At 41.9% G+C, this 21700-nt stretch overlaps 1 protein-coding gene across 1 annotated transcript in view; it reads left to right on the forward strand.

Moving 5' to 3' along the window:
- The window catches only part of LOC128664902 (uncharacterized), a 182625-nt gene that overhangs the window by 155408 nt on the left and 5517 nt on the right, over nucleotides 1-21700 (forward strand). Inside the window, 4 exon segments of the mRNA XM_053719694.1 lie at nucleotides 5359-5473; nucleotides 15892-16029; nucleotides 20377-20537; nucleotides 21255-21334. Coding sequence (XP_053575669.1) covers nucleotides 5359-5473; nucleotides 15892-16029; nucleotides 20377-20537; nucleotides 21255-21334 — 494 coding nt within the window.

Here is a 21700-nt window from a genome sequence, read left to right on the forward strand (position 1 = left end):
GTGATGTGTGTATAAGAGAGGGCTTCTTAAAGTGAGGGCTAGTAGCCATGTGTGTATAAAAGTGGGCTGCCTGGGGTGAGGGCTAGTAGTCAAGTGTGTATAAGAGAGGGCTCCTTAAAGTGAGGGCTAGTAGTCATGTGTGTATAAGAGTGGGCTGCCTGAGGTGAGGGCTAGTAGTCATGTGTGTATAAGAGAGGGCTCCTTAAAGTGAGGGCTAGTAGTCATGTGCGTATAAGAGAGGGCTCCTTAAAGTGAGGGCTAATAACCATGTGTGTATAAGAGTGGGCTGCCTGAGGTGAGGGCTAATAGCCATGTGTGTATGTGGGGGGCTGACTGAGCGGATGTCTAGTAGCCATGTGTGTTGGTGAGGGGGCGTCAGGGTGCCAGGAATCAGACTGAGGCGAGAAGTACAAAAATAATCACACCTTTATTAATAGCAAAAAATAATTTAAAAAGTCCACAAGTCAAATAACAAGCCAGGAGTCAAAACCAGAGCTGGTAATCAGACGAACCGAGTCAGGAGCCAAAGCGAATAGTCAGACGAGCCGGAATCAGGAACAAGGAAAACAGCAGAGTCAGGAACAAGCCAGGGATCAGGAACCAGGAAGGACGTCAGGCAGCCAGGTAATACACAGGAACTCTCACAAACAGGTCTGAGACAACGCACAGGCAAAGCATACTGAACAGAGGCCCTTTAAATAATAAGTGATGACATCACAATTCTGAGACTGCATTCTGTCTCACATGGATGATGCACACCAGTCTGGCCATAAAAGGAAGTGCAGGAAATGAGCAGCATCCCCCACAATGCACCATAGTCAGGAAGAGAGGTGAGTAAAATGGCTCTGAAGAACCCTTGTAACATCAGAACGATGAGCCTCAAGTGTGGGTGAGTGTATGAGGATGTCGTCTAAGTACACCACAACACACTGTTGCAACATATCTTGTAGGACATCATTAATAATTTCCTGAAAAACAGCATTACATAGGCCAAAGGGCATTACAAGATACTCATAATGCCCGCTCCTGGTGTTAAATTCTGTTTTCCATTCGTGGCCCTCCTTAATCCTAACGAGATTGTACGCTCCTCTCAAATCAAGTTTAGTAAAGACCGTAGCTCCCTTGAGGCGGTCAAAGAGTTCCGTAATGAGCGGAATAGGGTAAGCATTCTTAATAGTAAGACGATTAAGACCTCTATAATCGATTCATGGTCTTAACTCGCCACCCTTTTTCTTCACAAAGAAGAAGCCAGCCCCTGCAGGAGAGCAGGATTTGCGGATGATCCCCCGCGACAGAGCATCGGCAACATACTCCTCCATAGCACAATTCTCTGCAACAGACAGAGGGTACACCCGGCCCGAGGAGGAATGGCTCCGGGTTGCAGGTCTATGGCACAATCGTAAGACCGGTGAGGAGGCAACATACTGGCACGCACCTTGTCAAACACGTCTAGGAACTCTCGGTACTCCTCTGGCATTTGAGATACCGAAGAAGTGCACAAGACTTTAACTGGTTTCCAAAGACAAGTGGAAATACATTGCGGGGACAACGACAAAATTTCAGACCTGTGCCAGTCGAGACTGGGATTGTGCTTTTGGAGCCAGGGATAACCCAGAACAACCGGAAAATGCAGAGAGTTTATCACCTGGAACTGGAGGGTTTCAAAATGGAGAGCCCCAACAGCCATGGACAATGGAGCAGTTTCGTGAGTAACGAGTGTGGGCTGAAGGGGCCTGCCATCAATGGCCTCAATAGCAAGCGGAACGGACTGAGGCAAAACAGGAATGGAGTGCTTTGATACAAAAGCACTGTCAATGAAATATCCCGCAGCACCGGAGTCAACAAGAGCCTGAGTGACTATGGAGGAGTCCACCAGGAAAGGACAACCGTGACAAAAGGTTTCTCCTTAAGCGGTTCCGGGGACAAGGATAAACAACCCAAGGTCTGCCCCCGACAGGACCTTAGGTGTGAGCGTTTCCCGGCCGTGTAGGACAAGACTTCAAAAGGTGACCCTGTAACCCACAATAGAGGCAGAGCCCCTCCCTCCTCCTAAAGGCCCTCTCCACCGCGGAGAGACGCGTGAATCCCAACTGCATCGGCTCAGCAGTACCTGGTGACTTGGGACCAGGAGGCATGGGTGGGAACGAACACGTAGGTGACAACAGAACAGGAGGCTTCCGCAAGCGCTCCTTGAAAGAGGGCCTCTCTCTGAGTCTGATGTCAATTAGGATAAAAAAAGACACCAATGCCTCGAGATCCTCTGGTAAATCTCTGGCAGCAACTTCGTCTTTAATCGCATCAGAGAGCCCATGAAAGAAGGCGGCAACAAGGGCTTCATTGTTCCAACCTACCTCTGCGGCAAGCATACAGAAGAACAAGGAATACAGCAGAGTCAGGAACAAGCCAGGGATCAGAAACCAGGAAGGACGTCAGGCAGCCAGGTAATACACAGGAACTCTCACAAACAGGTCTGAGACAACACAAAGGCAAAGCATACTGAACAGAGGCCCTTTAAATAATAAGTGATGACATCACAATTCTGAGACTGCATCCTGTCTCACACAGATGATGCACACCAGTCTGGCCATAAAAGGAAGTGTAGGAAATGAGCAGCATCCCCCACAATGCACCATAGTCAGGAAGAGAGGTGAGTAAAATGGCTGCCAGCAGCACATGACAAACACAACAGGGAGAAAACCCTGACAGGGGGCTGTCTGAGGGGAGGGCTAATATACATGTGTAGGTGAAGGGGCACCATGAGTGTAACCTATGGAATACAGGACCTAGTTTGGATACCTTGTTCTGAACTGCGGTAAGGAACTAAACTATGGGAACTATGGGCCTGAGTTGAGGCCCAGGGAGTAAGTAATAAGTTAAGTTGTAGACAGAAACTTAAGCCCCGGGCTGTAGTAATGAGCTGCGCTATATGCCAGAGGTAAACCCCCCAAGCTATAGTCCAGAGCTGAGGCCAGAATTCCCAGTAGATTTTTTTTCTGACAAATTTCAAAGTTATGTATATTTCCACTCCCCCGTATCATGTGACTGCCATCAGCCAATCACAAATGCATAAATGTATATCCTGTGAATTCTTGCACATGCTCAGTAGGGAGCTGCTGACTCAAAAAGTGTAAATATAAAAAGTCTGTGCACATTTTGTTAATGGAAGTAAATTGGAAAGTTGTTTAAATTGCTGCTCTATCTGAATCATTGTTTTGTTTGTGTTGACATCACTGCATCTTTCTGAAAGATTTTGGTTGTAATAGAATATAAATAAAACAAGAGGAATGTAAGATGAGGCTGAACCGGTGACAAGGGCAGAGAATAGAGATGTAGGTGGAATGAAGAACTGGATACATAACGTGTTATAATGGACGTGACAGCTCACCTGTGATTGAGTGATACTTGTACATGAGCTATGAGCCGGTGCCAAGTTATGTCAAAGAGCGGATTAGGAGGATTACTGGGACATCCCTTGGCTTTGAACAGATTATCCAGTGCTGCTCCCTACACCCAGACACTGTGCGCAGAGGAATGTAGCGCAAGTGGAGTTACTTTACCCAAAACACTCTCTGTTGCTAAGAATAAAGAATAAGCAAATCCTCTGGCTGACAGGGAGATTCCAACAGGCTTTGTAAACCCCAGTTATGGCCAAACAAACAGGCTACACGCATGTAAGGAAAGTGTGAGACGGCGCAGCCTGGGAGGTCAGCCCTACAGGGATCCAGATGAAAGGAAAGAACGGGAGCGTAGGCTGGTGACGAGCTGCCAACCTTTATAGGGCTGAAGATATCATTTTACCGATAATAATAATAGTAATAATTATATTAGAGATTTGGAGCAGTTCTGCTTTGATTTCTTTGCGCATGAGTCCCTTTCGGATGCCTCATACACAATAAGATAAAATAACTTAAAGGGGCATCAAACAATCTATAAAGTAATGGGCACTGCCGTATTGGAACCTAGGTTTTTTTAGGGACACGTATAGATTAGGCAAGAAAACAGAGTGTGCAAACAAGGCAGTGGGAAAACCCTGTTAGATAGGGCCATTAAATACAGTAGAACTGTATACTCTACAAGTGCATAATAAAAAGACAAATCAATAACACTTACTCTGTATTTTAAATAACTACATTTTTTCTGTCAAATTTAAAAATATACTTCAGTTTGCCAGCCCCTTCTACCATGTGACAGTTATCAGCCAATCAAGGACTCATAAACATATATTAAAATTATACACCCCAAAATTTAAAGAAAAAGAGTTAATGTTAATGAAATTTGTCAGTATTAATTTGCGTGCTGGAGAACCCCTCTAACGCGGTCCTTTAGTACAGGCCCTGGGGGCCGCCGTTTTAAGCCTATTAATATGACTGGTTTCTGTGAAGTAGATGAGCGGTTAGTGTGGCCCTGGGCCCTGTGAAGTACATGAGCGGTTAGCGCAGCTCTGGTTTCTGTGAAGTACATGAGCGGTTAGCGCGGCCCTGGGCTCTGTGAAGTACATGAGCGGTTAGTGCGGCCCTGGGCTCTGTGAAGTACATGAGCGGTTAGTGCAGCCCTGGGCTCTGTGAAGTACATGAGCGGTTAGTACAGCCCTGGGCTCTGTGAAGTACATGAGCAGTTAGTGTGGCCCTGGGCTCTGTGAAGTAGATGAGTGGGTTAGCGTGGCCCTGGGCTCTGTGAAGTACATGAGCGGTTAGTGCGGCCCTGGGCTCTGTGAAGTACATGAGCAGTTAGTGCGGCCCTGGGCTCTGTGAAGTACATGAGCGGTTAGTGCGGCCCTGGGCCCTGTGAAGTAGATGAGTGGTTAGCACGGCCCTGGGCTCTGTGAAGTACATGAGCAGGTTAGTGCGGCCCTGGGCTCTGTGAAGTACATGAGCAGGTTAGTGCGGCCCTGGGCCCTGTGAAGTAGATGAGCGGTTAGCGCGGCCCTGGGCTCTGTGAAGTACATGAGCGGTTAGTGCGGGCCCTGGGCTCTGTGAAGTACATGAGCAGGTTAGTGCGGCCCTGGGCCCTGTGAAGTACATGAGCGGTTAGTGCGGCCCTGGTCCCTGTGAAGTAGATGAGCGGTTAGCGCAGCCCTGGGCTCTGTGAAGTACATGAGCAGGTTAGTCCATCAAGCTAAAGGTAAGTATAAAGCTTCTAGTGAACTTTTTCACCTGGAGCTTTGGAACATTTATGTTTTTTTAATGAAAATGAATGTAAATGATATTCCGTATTTGTTTTGATTAAACTAATTTCCCTGAATATTTGTTTCTGAAAAATTCAAACAAATCAAATTTTTCCCGGCTGCTCATGTCTAGTGACAAATGTGCTGTAAAACGACTTTAAAGGAATGTATCTGTTTGTTTGTGATCCTTTCAGGTGTCTCAGTTTGAGTCCCGTCTGCGACAATCACGTCTGCTGTGTTTAGATGGAAATTTGCCACTCTCCACCATCCAATATGTGTGTGAACTTGCCCAACAGAGCTCTGTGCCAGGTGAGTGTGCCCGTACATAGGCGCTCATGCCAATAGATACCTGAAGAAAACAAAATGTAATGTATAAATGGTTCCATACTGGCCCATGCTGCATCGCTATTGATGTACTAAGCATCATCACAGGTAGGGAATTGTATTATTTCTTGAGATATAGCAACATCCCTTGTATAATAAAAACAAAATTTATGCTTACCTGATAAATTTCTTTCTTTCCGGTCATGGAGAGTCCACAACATCATTCCAATTACTAGTGGGAGGCAAAGAGCACCCCAGTAAAGCTGTTAAGTGTAACTTCCCTTACCAATAATCCCCAGTCACTTAGCCGAAGGAAAATGGGAAAAAAAGAAACACAATGGAATAGAGGTGCCTGAGGTTTACTCAAAAAATCTGCCAAATTATAATTTAAAAAGAGGGCGGGGTCGTGGACTCTCCATGCCCGGAAAGAAAGAAATGTATCAGGTAAGCATAAATTTTGTTTTCTTTCCTATGGCATGGAGAGTCCACAGCCTCATTCCAATTACCCCCAAAAGAGGCCTTAGCCGAGGCAAAAGTATCAAATTTGTAGAATTTGGAAAAAATATGCAAAGAAGACCATGTTGTCGCCTTGCAAATCTGTTCCACAGAAGCTTCATTTTGAAAGCCCAAGATGAGGAGACAGCCCTAGTGGAATGAGCCGTAAATCTCTCAGGAGGCTGCTGTCCAGCAGTCTCATAAGCCAAACAAATCATACTTATTAACCAGAGGGAAAGAGAAGAAGAAGTGGCCTTCTGACCCTTACCCTTTTTACAGAGAAAACAACAAACAGCGCAGAAGATTTCCAAAAATCTATCTTTAGTACCTTGAGGGTAAAGTTTTAGAGCATGCACAACTTCCAAGTTATACAAAAGACTTTCCTTATGAGAAGGCTTAGGACAAAAGGAAGGAACAACAATTTCCTGATTAATGGTTCGATCCGACACCACCTTAGGGAGAAACCCCAATTTAGTACGAAGGACCGCCTTATCTGCGTGAAAAATAATGAGTAAGGCTACGGCCGAAACGCGTAAGCTTGCTTTGAGGCGTTCGTATATCTAATTTTCTTCCATGTTGCATTTTATCAATTGCTTTTAACTATTGGATAATAAAGTTTTGGATTTTAACAAGCAGCATTGTTTTTGGCCCCGGATTCTTGCATCCTTTTGTATATCTATATTTGTCGGTTACATAGGAATCTGTGAAGTGCCAGAGCATTTTGCCCTATGGGACACAACAGCCAATAGGTGGTGGTGGAGTTAGCGTGTCACTCACAAATCAAATCTACGTGTGACGTAGCGGACATCCGAGTTCTGCGATTGGACGAGAAGGAGCATCAGGAAATACAGGCAACGTGCGAACAGGCTATGTTTATACACACAGACGCCCCATGGATACACGTGAGTGAGGGGTTGCCCAGGACCGCCGTTTATGCCTGACTTCTACAACGGATCATCGCCAGTAAGTACTGTTGTTTAACATTACTGAGGAGCCCTGTACTTTATACTTACGGTTGAAGAGTACCGTTGTTTCTTTCATTTGTCTCCTTCAACCGCTTTGGGGCAGCGGTTTACTGTACTGTATTGCTTAAGAACTCTGCTTGAACACTACAGGTATCACTAACTGTTCTACGGTTTGCTAGATTCATGAAAGTGGGAGGGTGAAATTTGGGAACGTATTTTCCTTACAAGCATAATTTATTGCTTTAACCCCCACTACTAATGTAAGGACGGTTGTGGATGCCTGTTATATTCTGCATGTAGTGACTGGAACACGCATACCCACCAACAGTTTTTCTTGTCCCTCTGGCAAGTACCCCCAACCTTTGTATAAGTATTAACATTTGTTGAGGGGAACTGTAGGTTTTTTTCACATGTAAGCATCTTTATCCCTTTTTCTCTTGAAAAATAATAAGCTCAGAAACTCTGCGAGTGGAAGAAATAGCAAGGAGAAACAGAACCTTGCAAGATAACAACTTTATATCAACAACATGCATCGGTTCAAACGGAGCCTGCTGCAAAAACTTTAAGAACTAGGTTAAGACTCCAAGGAGGAGCAGCAGGTTTAAACACAGGCCTGATTTTGACCAAGGCCTGAACAAAAGCTTGAACATCGGGAAAATCTGCCGGACGTTTGTGCAAAAGAATAGATAGTGCAGAAATCTGACCCTTCAGAGTACTGACTGACAAACCTTTCTCCAGGCCATCCTGATGAAAAGATAAAATGTGGGGAAAACCCTGAGATTCGCACCAAAAAAGATATTTACGCCATACCTTATGGTAAATCCTGCGAGTAACGGATTTACGAGCTTGAAGCATAGATAAATGACCGCTTCTGAAAAAACACATCTAGACAGAACTAGGCGTTCAATATCAAAGCAGTCAGCTTCAGAGAATCCAGGATTGGATGGAGGAATTGACCCTGAAGTAGAAGGTACTTCCTCAGAGGTAAACCTCCAAGGTGGAAGAGAAGACATCTTCACCAGATCCACGTACCAGATCCTACAAGGCCATGCAGGAGCTATTAGAATTACAGATGCCCCTCTCCTGCTTGATACGAGCAATGACTCGAAGAAGGAGAGCAACCGGGGGGAACAGGTACGCCAGACTGAAGATCCAAGGCACCGCTAAAGCGTCAGTCAAAGCGGTCTGTGGCTCTCTTGATCTTGAACCGTACTTTGGAAGCTTGGCGTTTAGATGTGATGCCATCAAATCCAACTCTGGAACCCCCCACCTGAGAGTTATCATTTGAAAACCTCTGGGTGGAGAGCCCACTCCCCGGAATGAAAAGTCTGCCTGCTCAGAAAAAACACCTCCCATTTGTCCACCCCTGGGAGGCGGAATGCAGAGAGAGGAGACAATCGTGAGACTCCGCCCAGACGCCCCATGGATTGGAGAATGCGAGTCACCTCCTTCTTTGCTAAGGAACTCCGAGTTACTCCCTGGTTATTGATGTAAGCCACCGAGGAGATATTGTCCGATTGAAATCTGATAAACCAGACTAAAGCTAGTTGAGGCCAGGCTGATGAGGCATTGTAAATTGCTCTTAACTCCAAGATGTTTATGGGAATAAGAGACTCCTCTTGAGTCCAAAGACCCTGAGCCTTTAAAGAACCCAAAACTGCTCCCCAGCCTGAAAAGCTGGCGTCCGTGGTTACAATCACCCAGGGTGGTCTTAGGAAGCATGTACCCTGAGCCAGATGGTCCTGTGAAAACCACCAAGATAGAGAGACTCTAGTTAGGGGAACCAGAGCTATCCTCTGTGATAGGTCCGAGTGGTCTCTGTTCCATTGTCTGAGCATACAAATCTGTAGTGGTTTCAGATGGACCCGAGTAAACTGCATGATGTCCATGAAAGCAACCATCAGACCAATTACTTCCATACACTGAGCCACAGATGGACAGGCTGAGGACTGAAGTGACAGGCAGGAAGTCAAAAGTTTGTATTTTCTGACCTTCGTCAGATAAATCTTCATAGACGGAGAATCTATAATCGTTCCTAAGAAACACACCCTGGTATCTGGCACCAGGGAACTCTTCTCCAGATTCACTTTCCATCCGTGGGAACGTATAATAGACAATAACATCTTACAAAAAGAAAAGAAGGCACCTGAATCAAGATATAGTCCAGGACAAATGCCACGTCATTCCTTAATATCTGGCTAGTGCCAGAAGAGCCCTATCGAACCCCCCGTAAGATTCGAAGTAGAGGCTAAGTCCAAAATTTAGGGCTACAAATCGGAAGAGTTTGCCCACAAGACAAAACAGAGAATGGCACGATTAAAAAGAGAATAGAAGAATATATACAATAAGCCAGGAAAGGCTTATAACATAACCTCTAATCATCTACGGTAGAAAAAGGACAAAAAAAGGTTAATAATCCCTAGAGCATACATTTAAAATGTATAGAGCAAATTAAGCAATTATGATGCTTATAATAATAACAGTATATACCTATACAGAATCATAATGAATCAGGATAGAGATAAATCAAACAAATGTTGATAATCCCTAAACCCATACTATAAATGAGATAGTCATATTGACTCACTTCTATACTATAGCCTACTTTACGCAGACTTCCCCTAAATACCATAGCATTGCTGAATACACAGCTGTAAGTATAGCTAGGGTTAAAAACCGTAATCCAGCTGGTAGATTGGAGATGTACCTGCTGAATCACAAGTGGTCAGATTAATAACAATCTCCTGTATATATTTTTCTACCGCAGAAAAAAAAAAAAACCACAAACATGGATAATCCTTAAGACATATACATAATATGTTCAACAGGAAAGATAAGCCGACAAAAGACTTATAACAATATCCAGAAGATATTTCTATGGTAGGAGGAAAATAAATCATGTAAATATTAATATTCTCCTACTTAAATATGCACAGCAGACACAAGATAAGATAAGCATTTCTAGTGCTTATAACATAGTAATTATATATTCTACTGTAGAAAGAAGGATAATATAAGTAGACCTAATGTTTAAAACATAGTCTAATTAAACCGTACTGTAGAAAGATAGGGATAAACCATGAAAATGGAAATAATCCCTAGAACATACAGGAATGTGAGACCGGATAATTGGGCATCACATTGATAACAATGCCCAGTATATACCTATACTTAAAAAAGAAAGAGATAAACCATGAACATGGTGACAATCTTAAACAAACATACAGTTACAATGCACAAACTGTAGAAATGTGTAATCACCAGTAGGTGGGTATAAATAATATATGAATCCCTGCTAAATAGAACAGAGAAAGAGATTAATCATATCAGAGCCCCACAAGATTTATTCACAGAATCGCCTAGATTTAGAGTTCTGCGGCCAAAGGGGTGCGTTAGCTACGCGTGCTTTTTTTCTCCCGCACCTTTTAAATACCGCTGGTATTTAGAGTTCACAGAAGGGCTGGGTTTTCAGTACGTTAGGCTCCAAAAAGGGAGCGTAGAGCATAATTTAACGCCACTGCAACTCTAGATACCAGCGGTGCTTACGGACGCGGCCAGCTTCAAAAACGTGCTCGTGCACGATATCCCCATAGAAAACAATGGGGCAGTTTGAGCTGAAAAAAAACCTAACACCTGCAAAAAAGCAGCGTTCAGCTCCTAACGCAGCCCCATTGTTTTCTATGGGGAAACACTTCCTACGTCTGCACCTAACACTCTAACATGTACCCCGAGTCTAAACACCCCTAACCTTACACTTATTAACCCCTATTCTGCCGTCCCCGCTATCGCTGACACCTGCATATTTTTTTTAACCCCTAATCTGCCGCTCCGTAAACCGCCGCTACCTACATTATCCCTATGTACCCCTAATCTGCTGCCCCTAACACCGCCGACCCCTATATTATATTTATTAACGCCTAATCTGCCGCCCTCAACGTCGCCTCCACCTGCCTACATTTATTAACCCCTAATCTGCCGAGCGGACCGCACCTCTACTATAATAAAGTTATTAACCCCTAATCCGCCTCACTCCCGCCTCAATAACCCTATAATAAATAGTATTAACCCCTAATCTGCCCTCCCTAACATCGCCGACACCTAACTTAAATTATTAACCCCTAATCTGCCGACCGAATCTCGCCGCTACTGTAATAAATGGATTAACCCCTAAAGCTAATTCTAAAAAAAATGCCCTACCCTATTCTAAATTACAAAAGTTCAAAGCTCTTTTACCTTACCAGCCCTTAAAAGGGCCCTTTGCGGGGCATGCCCCAAAGAATTCAGCTCTTTTGCCTGTAAAAAAAAACATACAATACCCCCCCCCCAACATTACAACCCACCACCCACATACCCCTAATCTAACCCAAACCCCCCTTAAATAAACCTAACACTAAGCCCCTGAAGATCTTCCTACCTTGTCTTCACCATGCCAGGTATCACCGATCGTTCCAGGCTCCAAAATCTTCATCCAAGCCCAAGCGGGGGCTGGCGATCCATAATCCGGCGGCTGAAGAGGTCCAGAAGAGGCTCCAAAGTCTTCATCCTATCCGGGAAGAAGAGGCGATCCGGACCGGCAACCATCTTGATCCAAGCGGCATCTTCTATATTCATCCGATGACGAACGGCTCCATCTTGAAGACCTCATCCCCAGCGTTAATAAATATAATATAGGGGTCGGCGGTGTTAGGCGCAGCAGATTAGGGGTACATAGCTATAATGTAGGTGGCAGCGGTGTACGGAGTGGCAGATTAGGGGTTAATAATAATATGCAGGGGTCAGCGATAGCGGGGGCGGCAGATTAGGGGTTAATAAATATTATGTAGGTGTCGGCGGTGTTAGGGGCAGCAGATTAGGGGTTCATAGGGATAATGTAGGTGGCAGCGGTGTGCGGTCGGCAGATTAGGGGTTAAAATTTTTAAATAGAGTGGCGGCGATGTGGGGGGACCTCGGTTTAGGGGTACATAGGTAGTTTATGGGTGTTAGTGTACTTTAGAGCATAGTAGTTAAGAGCTTTATGAACCGGCGTTAGCCCAGAAAGCTCTTAACTACTGACTTTTTTCTGCGGCTGGAGTTTTGTCGTTAGAGTTCTAACACTCACTTCAGCCACGACTCTAAATACCGGCGTTAGAAAGATCCCATTGAAAAGATAGGATACGCAATTGACGTAAGGGGATCTGCGGTATGGAAAAGTCGTGGCTGGAAAGTGAGCGTTAGACCCTTTAATGACTGGCTCCAAATACCAGAGGGCGGTAAAAAACGCTGTTTTGACGGCTACCGCCCCAACTCTAAATCTAGGCCAATGAGAGGGAAATGTAATGCACCTTAATACATGACAATATAATAAAGGAGCATGCATTAGCAATAAATTGCCACCAGATGGCGACAAATACTAGTAAAAACACAGTATTTAGTATGAGAAAATAAATCATGAAAAATAAAATTGTAGGATATATGATTTATTAAAATAAAAAAAAAAACTCATCCCTCATATTCTAGAGGCAGTATTATCAGTACACATAAAACACCTTAGGAGGGGAATAAAGCTATATGAGGGTCTAGGCTGAATAGGTTTAAATGAGGCTCACATAGAGATCGTACTTAACATTACATGATGTAGACATCTAAAATGCGTTCAAACCTCAAACCTCACTGCCTATAGTGGGAAATAAAAAAACTATTTCCAAAATGGCGCTAAAACTATTTCCAAAACAGAAATTTATGTCCGCTGAAGCGGATCTCACTTACTATGTAGATGAGGTTGGAACAAGAGAAACACAATTATTCTGTATAGAGCCCAATGCTCACGGCTCTGAAAACAAAAACAGACCATACGTCTCTTATCCAGCAGAGCGAACGCTCACAGCTCCTCCACCGCATAGCTGACTTGCTGCGCCATAGTATCTGCCCACAGTGGCGGTCTTCTAATATGAGGATAAAGGTACATAGCTGCATATAATAAAATAGAGCTGACACAAAAGTGTAACACCTGAAGCTTAGTGCACCCACAAGACCATTATTAACTCGATAACAGATGAGGGTTGAGACCCTTCAAATGTGGTCATCGCTATCTAGCATCTTACTAATAAAGAGGCATGCATTAACCAGCACAGTATTATGCAAGCGCCCTAACTGAGTGCTGCGTCAGGAGCGTAATTTGGGACATGCAGGTTCATGGGGAAAACCTTTCAGTCAGTGTATTGGCGCTTATTGCGATTGCCTAAAATAGCACTGCCAGAGTATATGTTCTAAAAAAGGCTGGAGAAGCCGCCGCCACATCAGATAATGTCGCGCATCGATGTTATAAAAATATAAGCATAACACAGTCAGTGTAGAGTGTAGATGCCCCATTATAAAGCTCCACATAAATAAATAAAAGCCTCAAGCCCCTGTGCCATTTTTAACTGAAAACAAAACTATGAGGGTAGTTGAGTTATGTCAGAGGTAAACACCCAATAATGAGTGAACCGGAGCCTGTTTAAGGAGATGCTGGTAGATCCAAGCTGCTCAAATAACTGATATCCCCAACCTGGGATATAACTAAGGTGTCCAGACCCATCTAAGAGGGCAATGGAGGTGCCAGTTGGTCACCCTTTAAATTCTTCCTTTCCCTGATGACAGTAACAGTTATATCTGCCAAGGGAAGGGTTTAAATAAGAATATAAACAGACTTACCCTCCAGGATCTTGTGCTGTGGAGCAAACACAGCACTTCCCAGTCTGTCAGCCTCAATCGACCGCTGGCAGGGACATGGAGAGAAAAGAAAAAACAGAGTAACCAACCCTGGGTTTCTATATAGAGGTAGCATAAATGTTAGACGTAAAGCAAAGACTACCTCGCCGCCTTCTAATTGCTAAAAGCCACCACTACTCTTATTAAGGAGATTGACGTGGACACAGCTAGACCCCAATCCTTGCTTGCAGAGGAAAAGTACCCATTAAAAAGGATTAAATTCTTCAGACACCGACTTCACACATCCTCCATTGACTAAGGCAAAGTGAATGACTTTCTCCTTGTTATTTCTTCTACTCACAGAGTTTCTGAGCTTTCAGCTCTGCAGTGTGATTCCCGTACCTTATTGTTCATGCTGATAAGGCGGTCCTTCGTACTAAATTGGGGTTTCTCCCTATGGTGGTGTCGGATCGAACCATTAATCAGGAAATTGTTGTTCCTTCCTTTTGTCCTAAACCTTCTCATAAGGAACGTCTTTTGCATAACTTGGATGTTGTGCGTGCTCTAAAATTTTACCCTCAAGCTACTAAAGATAGATTTTCGGCAATCTTCTGTGCTGTTTGTTGTTTTCTCTGGAAAGTGTAAGGGTCAGAAGGCCACTTTTTCTCTTTCCCTCTGGTTAAGAAGTTTGATTCGTTTGGCTTATGAGACTGCTGGACAGCAGCCTCCTGCGATACTTACATCTCATTCCACTAGGGCTGTCTCCTCATCTTGGGCTTTAAAATGAAGCTTCTGTGGAACAGATTTGCAAGGCGGCAACATGGTCCTCTTTGCATATTTTTTCCAAATTCTACAAATTTGATACTTTTGCCTTGGCTAAGGCCTCTTTTGGGAGAAAGGTTCTTTAAACAGGGGTGCCTTCTGTTTAGGTCCTCCTGCCTTGTTCTCTCTCCCTGTTCATTCTGTTTCCTCTAGTTTGGGATTTGGTTCCCACTAGTAATTGGAATGATGTTGTGGACTCTCCATGCCATAGGAAAGAAAACAAAATTTATGCTTACCTGAAAAATATCTTTCTTTCCGGGCATGGAGAGTCCACGACCCCGCCCTCTTTTTAAATTATAATTCAGCAGTTTTTTTTAGTAAACCTCAGGCACCTCTATTCCATTGTGTTTCTTTTTTTCCCATTTTCCTTCGGCTAAATGACTGTGGATTATGGGGAAAGGGAAGTTACACTTAACAGCTTTACTGGGGGGCCCTTTGCCTCCTCCTGCTGGCCAGGAGTTGAATATCCCACTAGTAATTGGAATGATGTTGTGGACTCTCCATGCCATAGGAAAGAAATAAGAGACATTGTGCTCAAAATGTTATTTCAATTGTAATTGTAACTATCCGGAAATGCATGTTTGCTTGCAACCGGCACTGCTGTATTACATTGGTTATTCATTGGCTGTATATGACAGCTCCCATAACCCTATTAGTGAGGAGGGACAAATATCTAGAATATTGACAGAAGTTGGTTTTGTGAAAGGGTTTGTCTTAAAACGACATGATATACAAATGTTGAAGCACTTGAAAGTGATGCAGTATAGCTGTTAAATGCTGATTAGAAAATGTCACCTGAACATCTCTGTGTAGAAAAAATAGATATTTTACCTCAAAATTTCCTCAGCAGCCACATCCGATTGTGAAGGGACTTTAAGCAGCCAATCAGGATGCTAGTCCTAGGACTTGCAAGGGAGCGTGCATATGGCATGTGCAGAACAGTCATGCTATTTCCCTCCTCAGTTTATGGAAGTTCACTAGGACATCTTGCAAGATTACAGTGAAATCTCATGCGATCACAGTAAAGCAAAGAGTGACATCAGCACTGATGAACTGATTGGCTTCTTTTTTAACAACATGCAGCTGAAGAATAATAGCTCACAAAGCACTTACTATTGTGAGCTGAGGACATTTTGAGGTAAAATATCTTTTTTACATAGAGATGCTCAGGTGATATTTTCTTGTCAGCTTTTTACAGTTATACTGCATCAGTTTCAAGCGATTTAGCAATTTTTTTTATTATATCCCTTTAAGTTGTTATTTTACCTTTTTACATATAAGCTGATAGTTCTACAAGTTGATGACTGTGTATTTATAATGCATATTCCTGGTTTATCTAAACATCTTATTTTATAAAATATACATATTCTGGGAAGCTAATCTGTTACATAATGTGTACCGTTTTTGTATGAGATTATTCTAATGACAATATGATGCATCTGTGTTTGGCAGTTTGCTATGAGCCCACAGACGAGGACAAAGCCTGCAAGCCTTTTCTGTCTGACAGCTGGAGATCCCTGACCTATATTTCTCCCAACCTGAGAGAGCTGATATCCATCAATAGTACTCTGGGCTACCCAGTGCCGCGTGGTAAGGTGGTCACATGACTAGAATGTGCTGCGCTCCTTGCTTTGTCACGTATACACTGTATGCCTGAATGTGTATGCAGAGTTTATTTAATTAAACCAGGTAATTCAGGTCCACTTCAGTGTCCATTAGTGAATCATTATGAATATTGCAATAGCATTATGTCTAAAAAAAAACAATGAACATACTTTAGTTAAAAAATACTTTATTGCTAAAAAATGCTAACCATCATCTGAGCCTTTAGTAAGTCATAATCTTATTGCTTGAGGTTTATATATATCTGTGTATATATGTATATTTATGTGTAAATATGTGGGGAAATGGCATCGATAGACTTGCTCGACACAGGGTTGCCACAAACCTTCAATTTGTAAAAAAAGAGCAATATCTGTGGAGCGCAATAAAACAAGGCATTCCTCTATGTTTCAATAGTGTAAAAAGAGGAAAACTATGTGCAAGCAGTGTCAGGTTACTCAATATTAAATAATCCCAAAGTCTTAGGGAGAGTATTTAAAATGCGGAAAGAAAAAGACTTCAATTTCTCTATCCTTATAGTCAATGTACAAGATAAAGGCAGCTAAAAGAAGCCTGATGCACAAAATAGGGTGACAGAGGGTCGTACTGTTCGTTAAGACAGATAATGTAGTGCGGTCTGACTTCTCAGGTCAAATGGCTACAATTAGCTCACCTTAATTTCTCTGGCCTTATGTTCCTTCACACTAACCGATAAACTCCGCTGATCTTCGAGCCATGCCTCAACGTCTCACGTGACCGCAATCGGTCTTCCTCATCACACCCTCTCTTTTTCAATAAACATGTATATGTGTACGCATGAGAACAAACATGTATGTGTAATTATATTTGTGTTCAAGTGTGTGTGTAAATGTAATAGTTCAATTCATAGTTGTACAATCTAGAAAGTTCTGATCTCTTTAATTATATTGCATTTAACTTATCAAACCCCTGGTAAATGGTATTGTGTGCATTCTATGCATTCCATGCCAATATATATATATATATACAGTATCCCACAAAAGTGAGTACACCCCTCACATTTTTGTAAATATTTTATTATATATTTTCATGTGACAACACTGAAGAAATGACACTTTGCTACAATGTAAAGTAGTGAGTGTACAGCCTGTATAACAGTGTAGATTTGGTGTCCCCTCAAAATAACTCAACACACAGCCATTAATGTCTAAACCGTTGGACACAAAAGTGAGTACACCCCTAAGTGGAAATGTCCAAATTGGGCCCAATTAGCCATTTTCCCTCCCCGGTGTCATGTGACTCGTTAGTGTTATAAGGTCTCAGGTGTGAATGGGAAACAGGTGTGTTAAATTTGGTGTTATCGCTCTCACACTCTCTTATACTGGTCACTGGAAGTTCAACATGGCACCTCATGGCAAAGAACTCTCTGAGGATCTGAAAAAAAGAATTGTTGCTCTACATAAAGATGGCCTGGGCTATAAGAAGATTGCCAAGACCCTGAAACTGAGCTGCAGCACGGTGGGCAAGACCATACAGCGGTTTCACAGGACAGGTTCCACTCAGAATAGGCCTCGCCATGGTCGACCAAAAAAGTTGAGTGCTCGTGCTCAGCGTCATATCCAGAGGTTGTCTTTGGGAAATAGATGTATGATTGCTGCCAGGGGTGGGGGTCAGCCTGTCAGTGCTCAGATCATACACCGCACACTGCATTAAATTGGTCTGCATGGCTGTCGTCCCAGTGCAACCACTGCCCCGCAAACAGTTTGCTGAAGACAAGCAAACTAAGGACATGGATTACTGGAACCATGTCCTGTGGTCTGATGAGACCAAGATAAACTTATTTGGTTCAGATGGTGTCAAGCGTGTGTGGCGGCAACCAGGTGAGAAGTACAAAGACAAGTGTGTCTTGTCTACAGTCAAGCATGGTGGTGGGGTTGTCGTGGTCTGGGCCTGCATGAGTGATGCCGGCACTGGGGAGCTACAGTTCATTGAAGGGAACTAACATGTTCTGTAACATACTGAAGCAGAGTATGATCCCCTCCCTTTGGAGACTAGGCCTCAGGGCTGTATTCCAATATGATAACGACCCCAAACACACCTGAAAGACGACCACTGCCTTGCTAAAGGTGATGGACTGGCCAAAGTATGTCTCCAGACCTAAACCCTATTGAGCATCTGTGGGGCATCCTCAAACGGAATGTGGGGGAGAGCAAGTTCTCTTAACATCCACCAGCTCTGTGATGTTGTCATGGAGGAGTGGAAGAGGACTCCAGTGGCAACCTGTGAAGCTCTGGTGAACTCCATGCCAAACAGGGTTAAGCCAGTGCTGGAAAATAATGGTGGCCACACAAAATATTGACACTTTGGGCCCAATTTGGACATTTCCACTTAGGGGTGTACTCACTTTTGTTGCCAACAGTTTAGACATTAATGGCTGTGTGTTGAGTTATTTTGAGGGGACAGCAAATTTACACTGTTATACAGGGTGTACACTCACTACTTTACATTGTAGCAAAGTGTCATTTCTTCAGATATAAGATATAATAAAATATTTACAAAAATGTGAGAGGTGTACTCACTTTTGTGGGATACTGTGTATATTTATATAAAATGTGTGTATGTGTGTGTTTGTAATAGTGCTGCACTATATAGAATACTCACATAAAAAAAAAAGACATCCAGGCTCACATTATTTTTTCTTATAGTTTGGGGGCACTCTATCCTCTTTTCAGAACACGGCATATAGTGTGCGTGTGTAGCATGAGTTTAATATGCCTGGAATTGCTATGGCAGTGTGCCAAAGTCAGAGCTCAGCTGTCAAATCCACGCTTACAGTAATGTAAAAACACTTGTGCATAATGATCATATTACCTGTATGTTACCAGCCAGGTGAAAAGGAATTATACAGAGACAAACACAACTTTATATGTAAACATTAGATACTGTAATAATGCTACAATAGAGGAACTATTATGAGTAACCTCAGCAATGTTTCTTTATTTAATTACCATCAGAAGGTAATGATGAGGGATGAGGGAATGTCTGTATTTTACAACGTTCACTTTGGCCTTTGTTCTGCCATTCAAGCTTTCTGTAGAACAAATGTTCAACATAAAACCCAAAAATTTCCTTCCATGATTCAGAGAGTACAATTTTAAACAACTTTCCAGTTTAGTTGGAAAGTCAAAGTAGAAAATAAAAGTACATTGAAATCATGGAAGTAAAATTGCACGCTGAATCATGGAAGTTTACTATAACTTTATTGTCCCTTTAAATGTTACGGGCCAGATCACGAGTGCAGTGCTAATTAACGTTCCTGCTCGAGTGTTAATTGTGCTAGACATAAGCTTTTTGTGCGTCGGGTTGTGCTCAAGTTGAAAGTAAACTATTTTCATGCGCACTAACCCAACAAAAAAAAGCGCAGAACTTAGAATATCACGTGCACGTTCACGTATTCCCCCTAGAAGTCAATGGAGAAAAAAAGTGGGGGATAAACCCAAACCCCACTCTCACGCAAACCTGATCGCATATTCTCATGTGCGCTAACCTGAGATGAAAACATAAATATTTCACATTCCAATGTTCTTCACATAGAAGAATATGTTCTATTTATTCTTAAATAAATATTTCTAAATACTTTATATCTTAATAATATATCTATACCTATTTCTATACATGATTAAGTGCAAAGGGCTCAGATACACTTATATATATGTCTATATATGTGTTTATATGTGTATATATGTCTATAAATACATATATACACATATAAATGCATAAATACATATGTATACATATATAAACATTTATATATATATATATATATATATATACACACACACATATACATCTTTAGACATGGTAATCATTCTAGTGTAAATCATGATTGCGCACAAGCGATCGTGTGTACTTTCAACTTGTGACACCAGCATTAAGATCGACGAGCGCAAACCCCCGTGATAAACCCCTCATCGCTCGCAAGTAAAAGTTTGCACTCCACTTGTAAGCTGGCCCTTAATGTTAACCTTTGAACAATACATTTGAATATTAGAGTGTGTAGACCACACTGAGACCTGTAAAATGCAATATTTAAATGTTAATATTAGAATCTTGAAATGTTATATTCAGTATTGAAATATTAAAGAAAAGATAAAATAAATTGTAGAAAACAAACGTTGAATGTTCAGCAAACATTCAACTTTTGTCTGAAAGAGCAAATGCAGACAAAATTAATTATTTTTTAATTAATCTGCTAGAATATTTGCGGATCTTTTGAAATCTCTAAAATGTAAAAGCAGAGACTTGATGGCAGAGTTAACCTTTCTAAATCTGTAGTAACAAAGCTTCTTTCTACAGAAATTCCTAGTGAACTAGATGCCGTTATTGACACAGGAATTACGCTCTCTCTCCCACTTCTGGAACATTTGCATTGCGTTATAGTGACTATGGGAGCCAATGGAGTCCTTTTGTGTGGTCATAATGAAGGGGGAAATGTATCCCTTTACCCAAAGAAGAAGGTCAGTATGCTCCAGGGACGGGAAGCCAACACTTTGCTTTCATGATTTAGATAGAGCATACAATTTTAACCAACTTTCCAATTTTTCTATTATCAAATTTGCTTCATTCTCTTGGTATCCTTTTTTGATGGAGCAGCATTGTACTACTGGGAGCTAGCCGAACATATCAGGTGAGCAAATGACAAGAGGCATAAATGTGCAGTCACCAACCAGCAGCTAACTCCAGTAGTGCATTACTGCTCCTGAGCCTACCTAGGTATGCTTTTCATCAAAGGATACAAAGAGAAAAAAGCAAATTAGATAGATGTAAATTGAAACGTTATTTAAAATGTCAAGCTCTATTTAAATCGTGAAAGTTTCATTTTGACTTTACTGTCCCTTTTAATAAATGCGGAAATAAAATAAATACATAGATTTTGTTTAGTTTTGTAATCTTCAAGGGACAGTTTCAGCAGGCAAAATCAGCTATTTCAAATGACATAATAAAGATAAATAAGCTATTTGTGAACAGTTTACTACACTTCAGCTGGTAAAATGCATCATTGGGAATAGTTTACAAATTTACATTATACTGTCCCTTTAACTACTGCTCTTTTATTTGCACGACAGAAAATAGTTTAATTTTAAAGTTTACCTTATAGTTCTTAGAAAATGATAGGTGTATATAGATATATTGACATCATAATAATATATTATTATTTATTTATTCTTTGTTAGGGAGAGCTGTGCGCAGCGCATTATCCGGCGGTGCCTATATCTGCAGAGGATATCATCAACGTATCTGGTGCTGGGGACAGGTAAATACTAATCATTTGTAGGATCCATGTTGATTTATTATTATACCCTTTTTATGCATTTAACCGATTTTTTTAAAAACGTATTCATCATAATTATATCTTTCATAAACGTGATGAACAATGTATTACACAATTCAGTATAATGTGTCATGTTAATTTATGTTCGTTTCCATGAAGAGACAGAAAGGCAAAATGAAAGTTTCATGGTTTATATAGAGGATACAAATTATTATTTTTTTCCAGTTGACTTGTTTTATCATGTTTTCGTTGATCTCTTGGTATCATTTGTTGAAGAGTAAACCTCATAGATCTTTAGCAGAAATGTTTGTAACGATGTTTGTAGCAATGTTATACATTGTTGCAAAC

Source organism: Bombina bombina, chromosome 6, assembly GCF_027579735.1.
Source record: "Bombina bombina isolate aBomBom1 chromosome 6, aBomBom1.pri, whole genome shotgun sequence".
Lineage (NCBI taxonomy): Eukaryota > Metazoa > Chordata > Amphibia > Anura > Bombinatoridae > Bombina > Bombina bombina.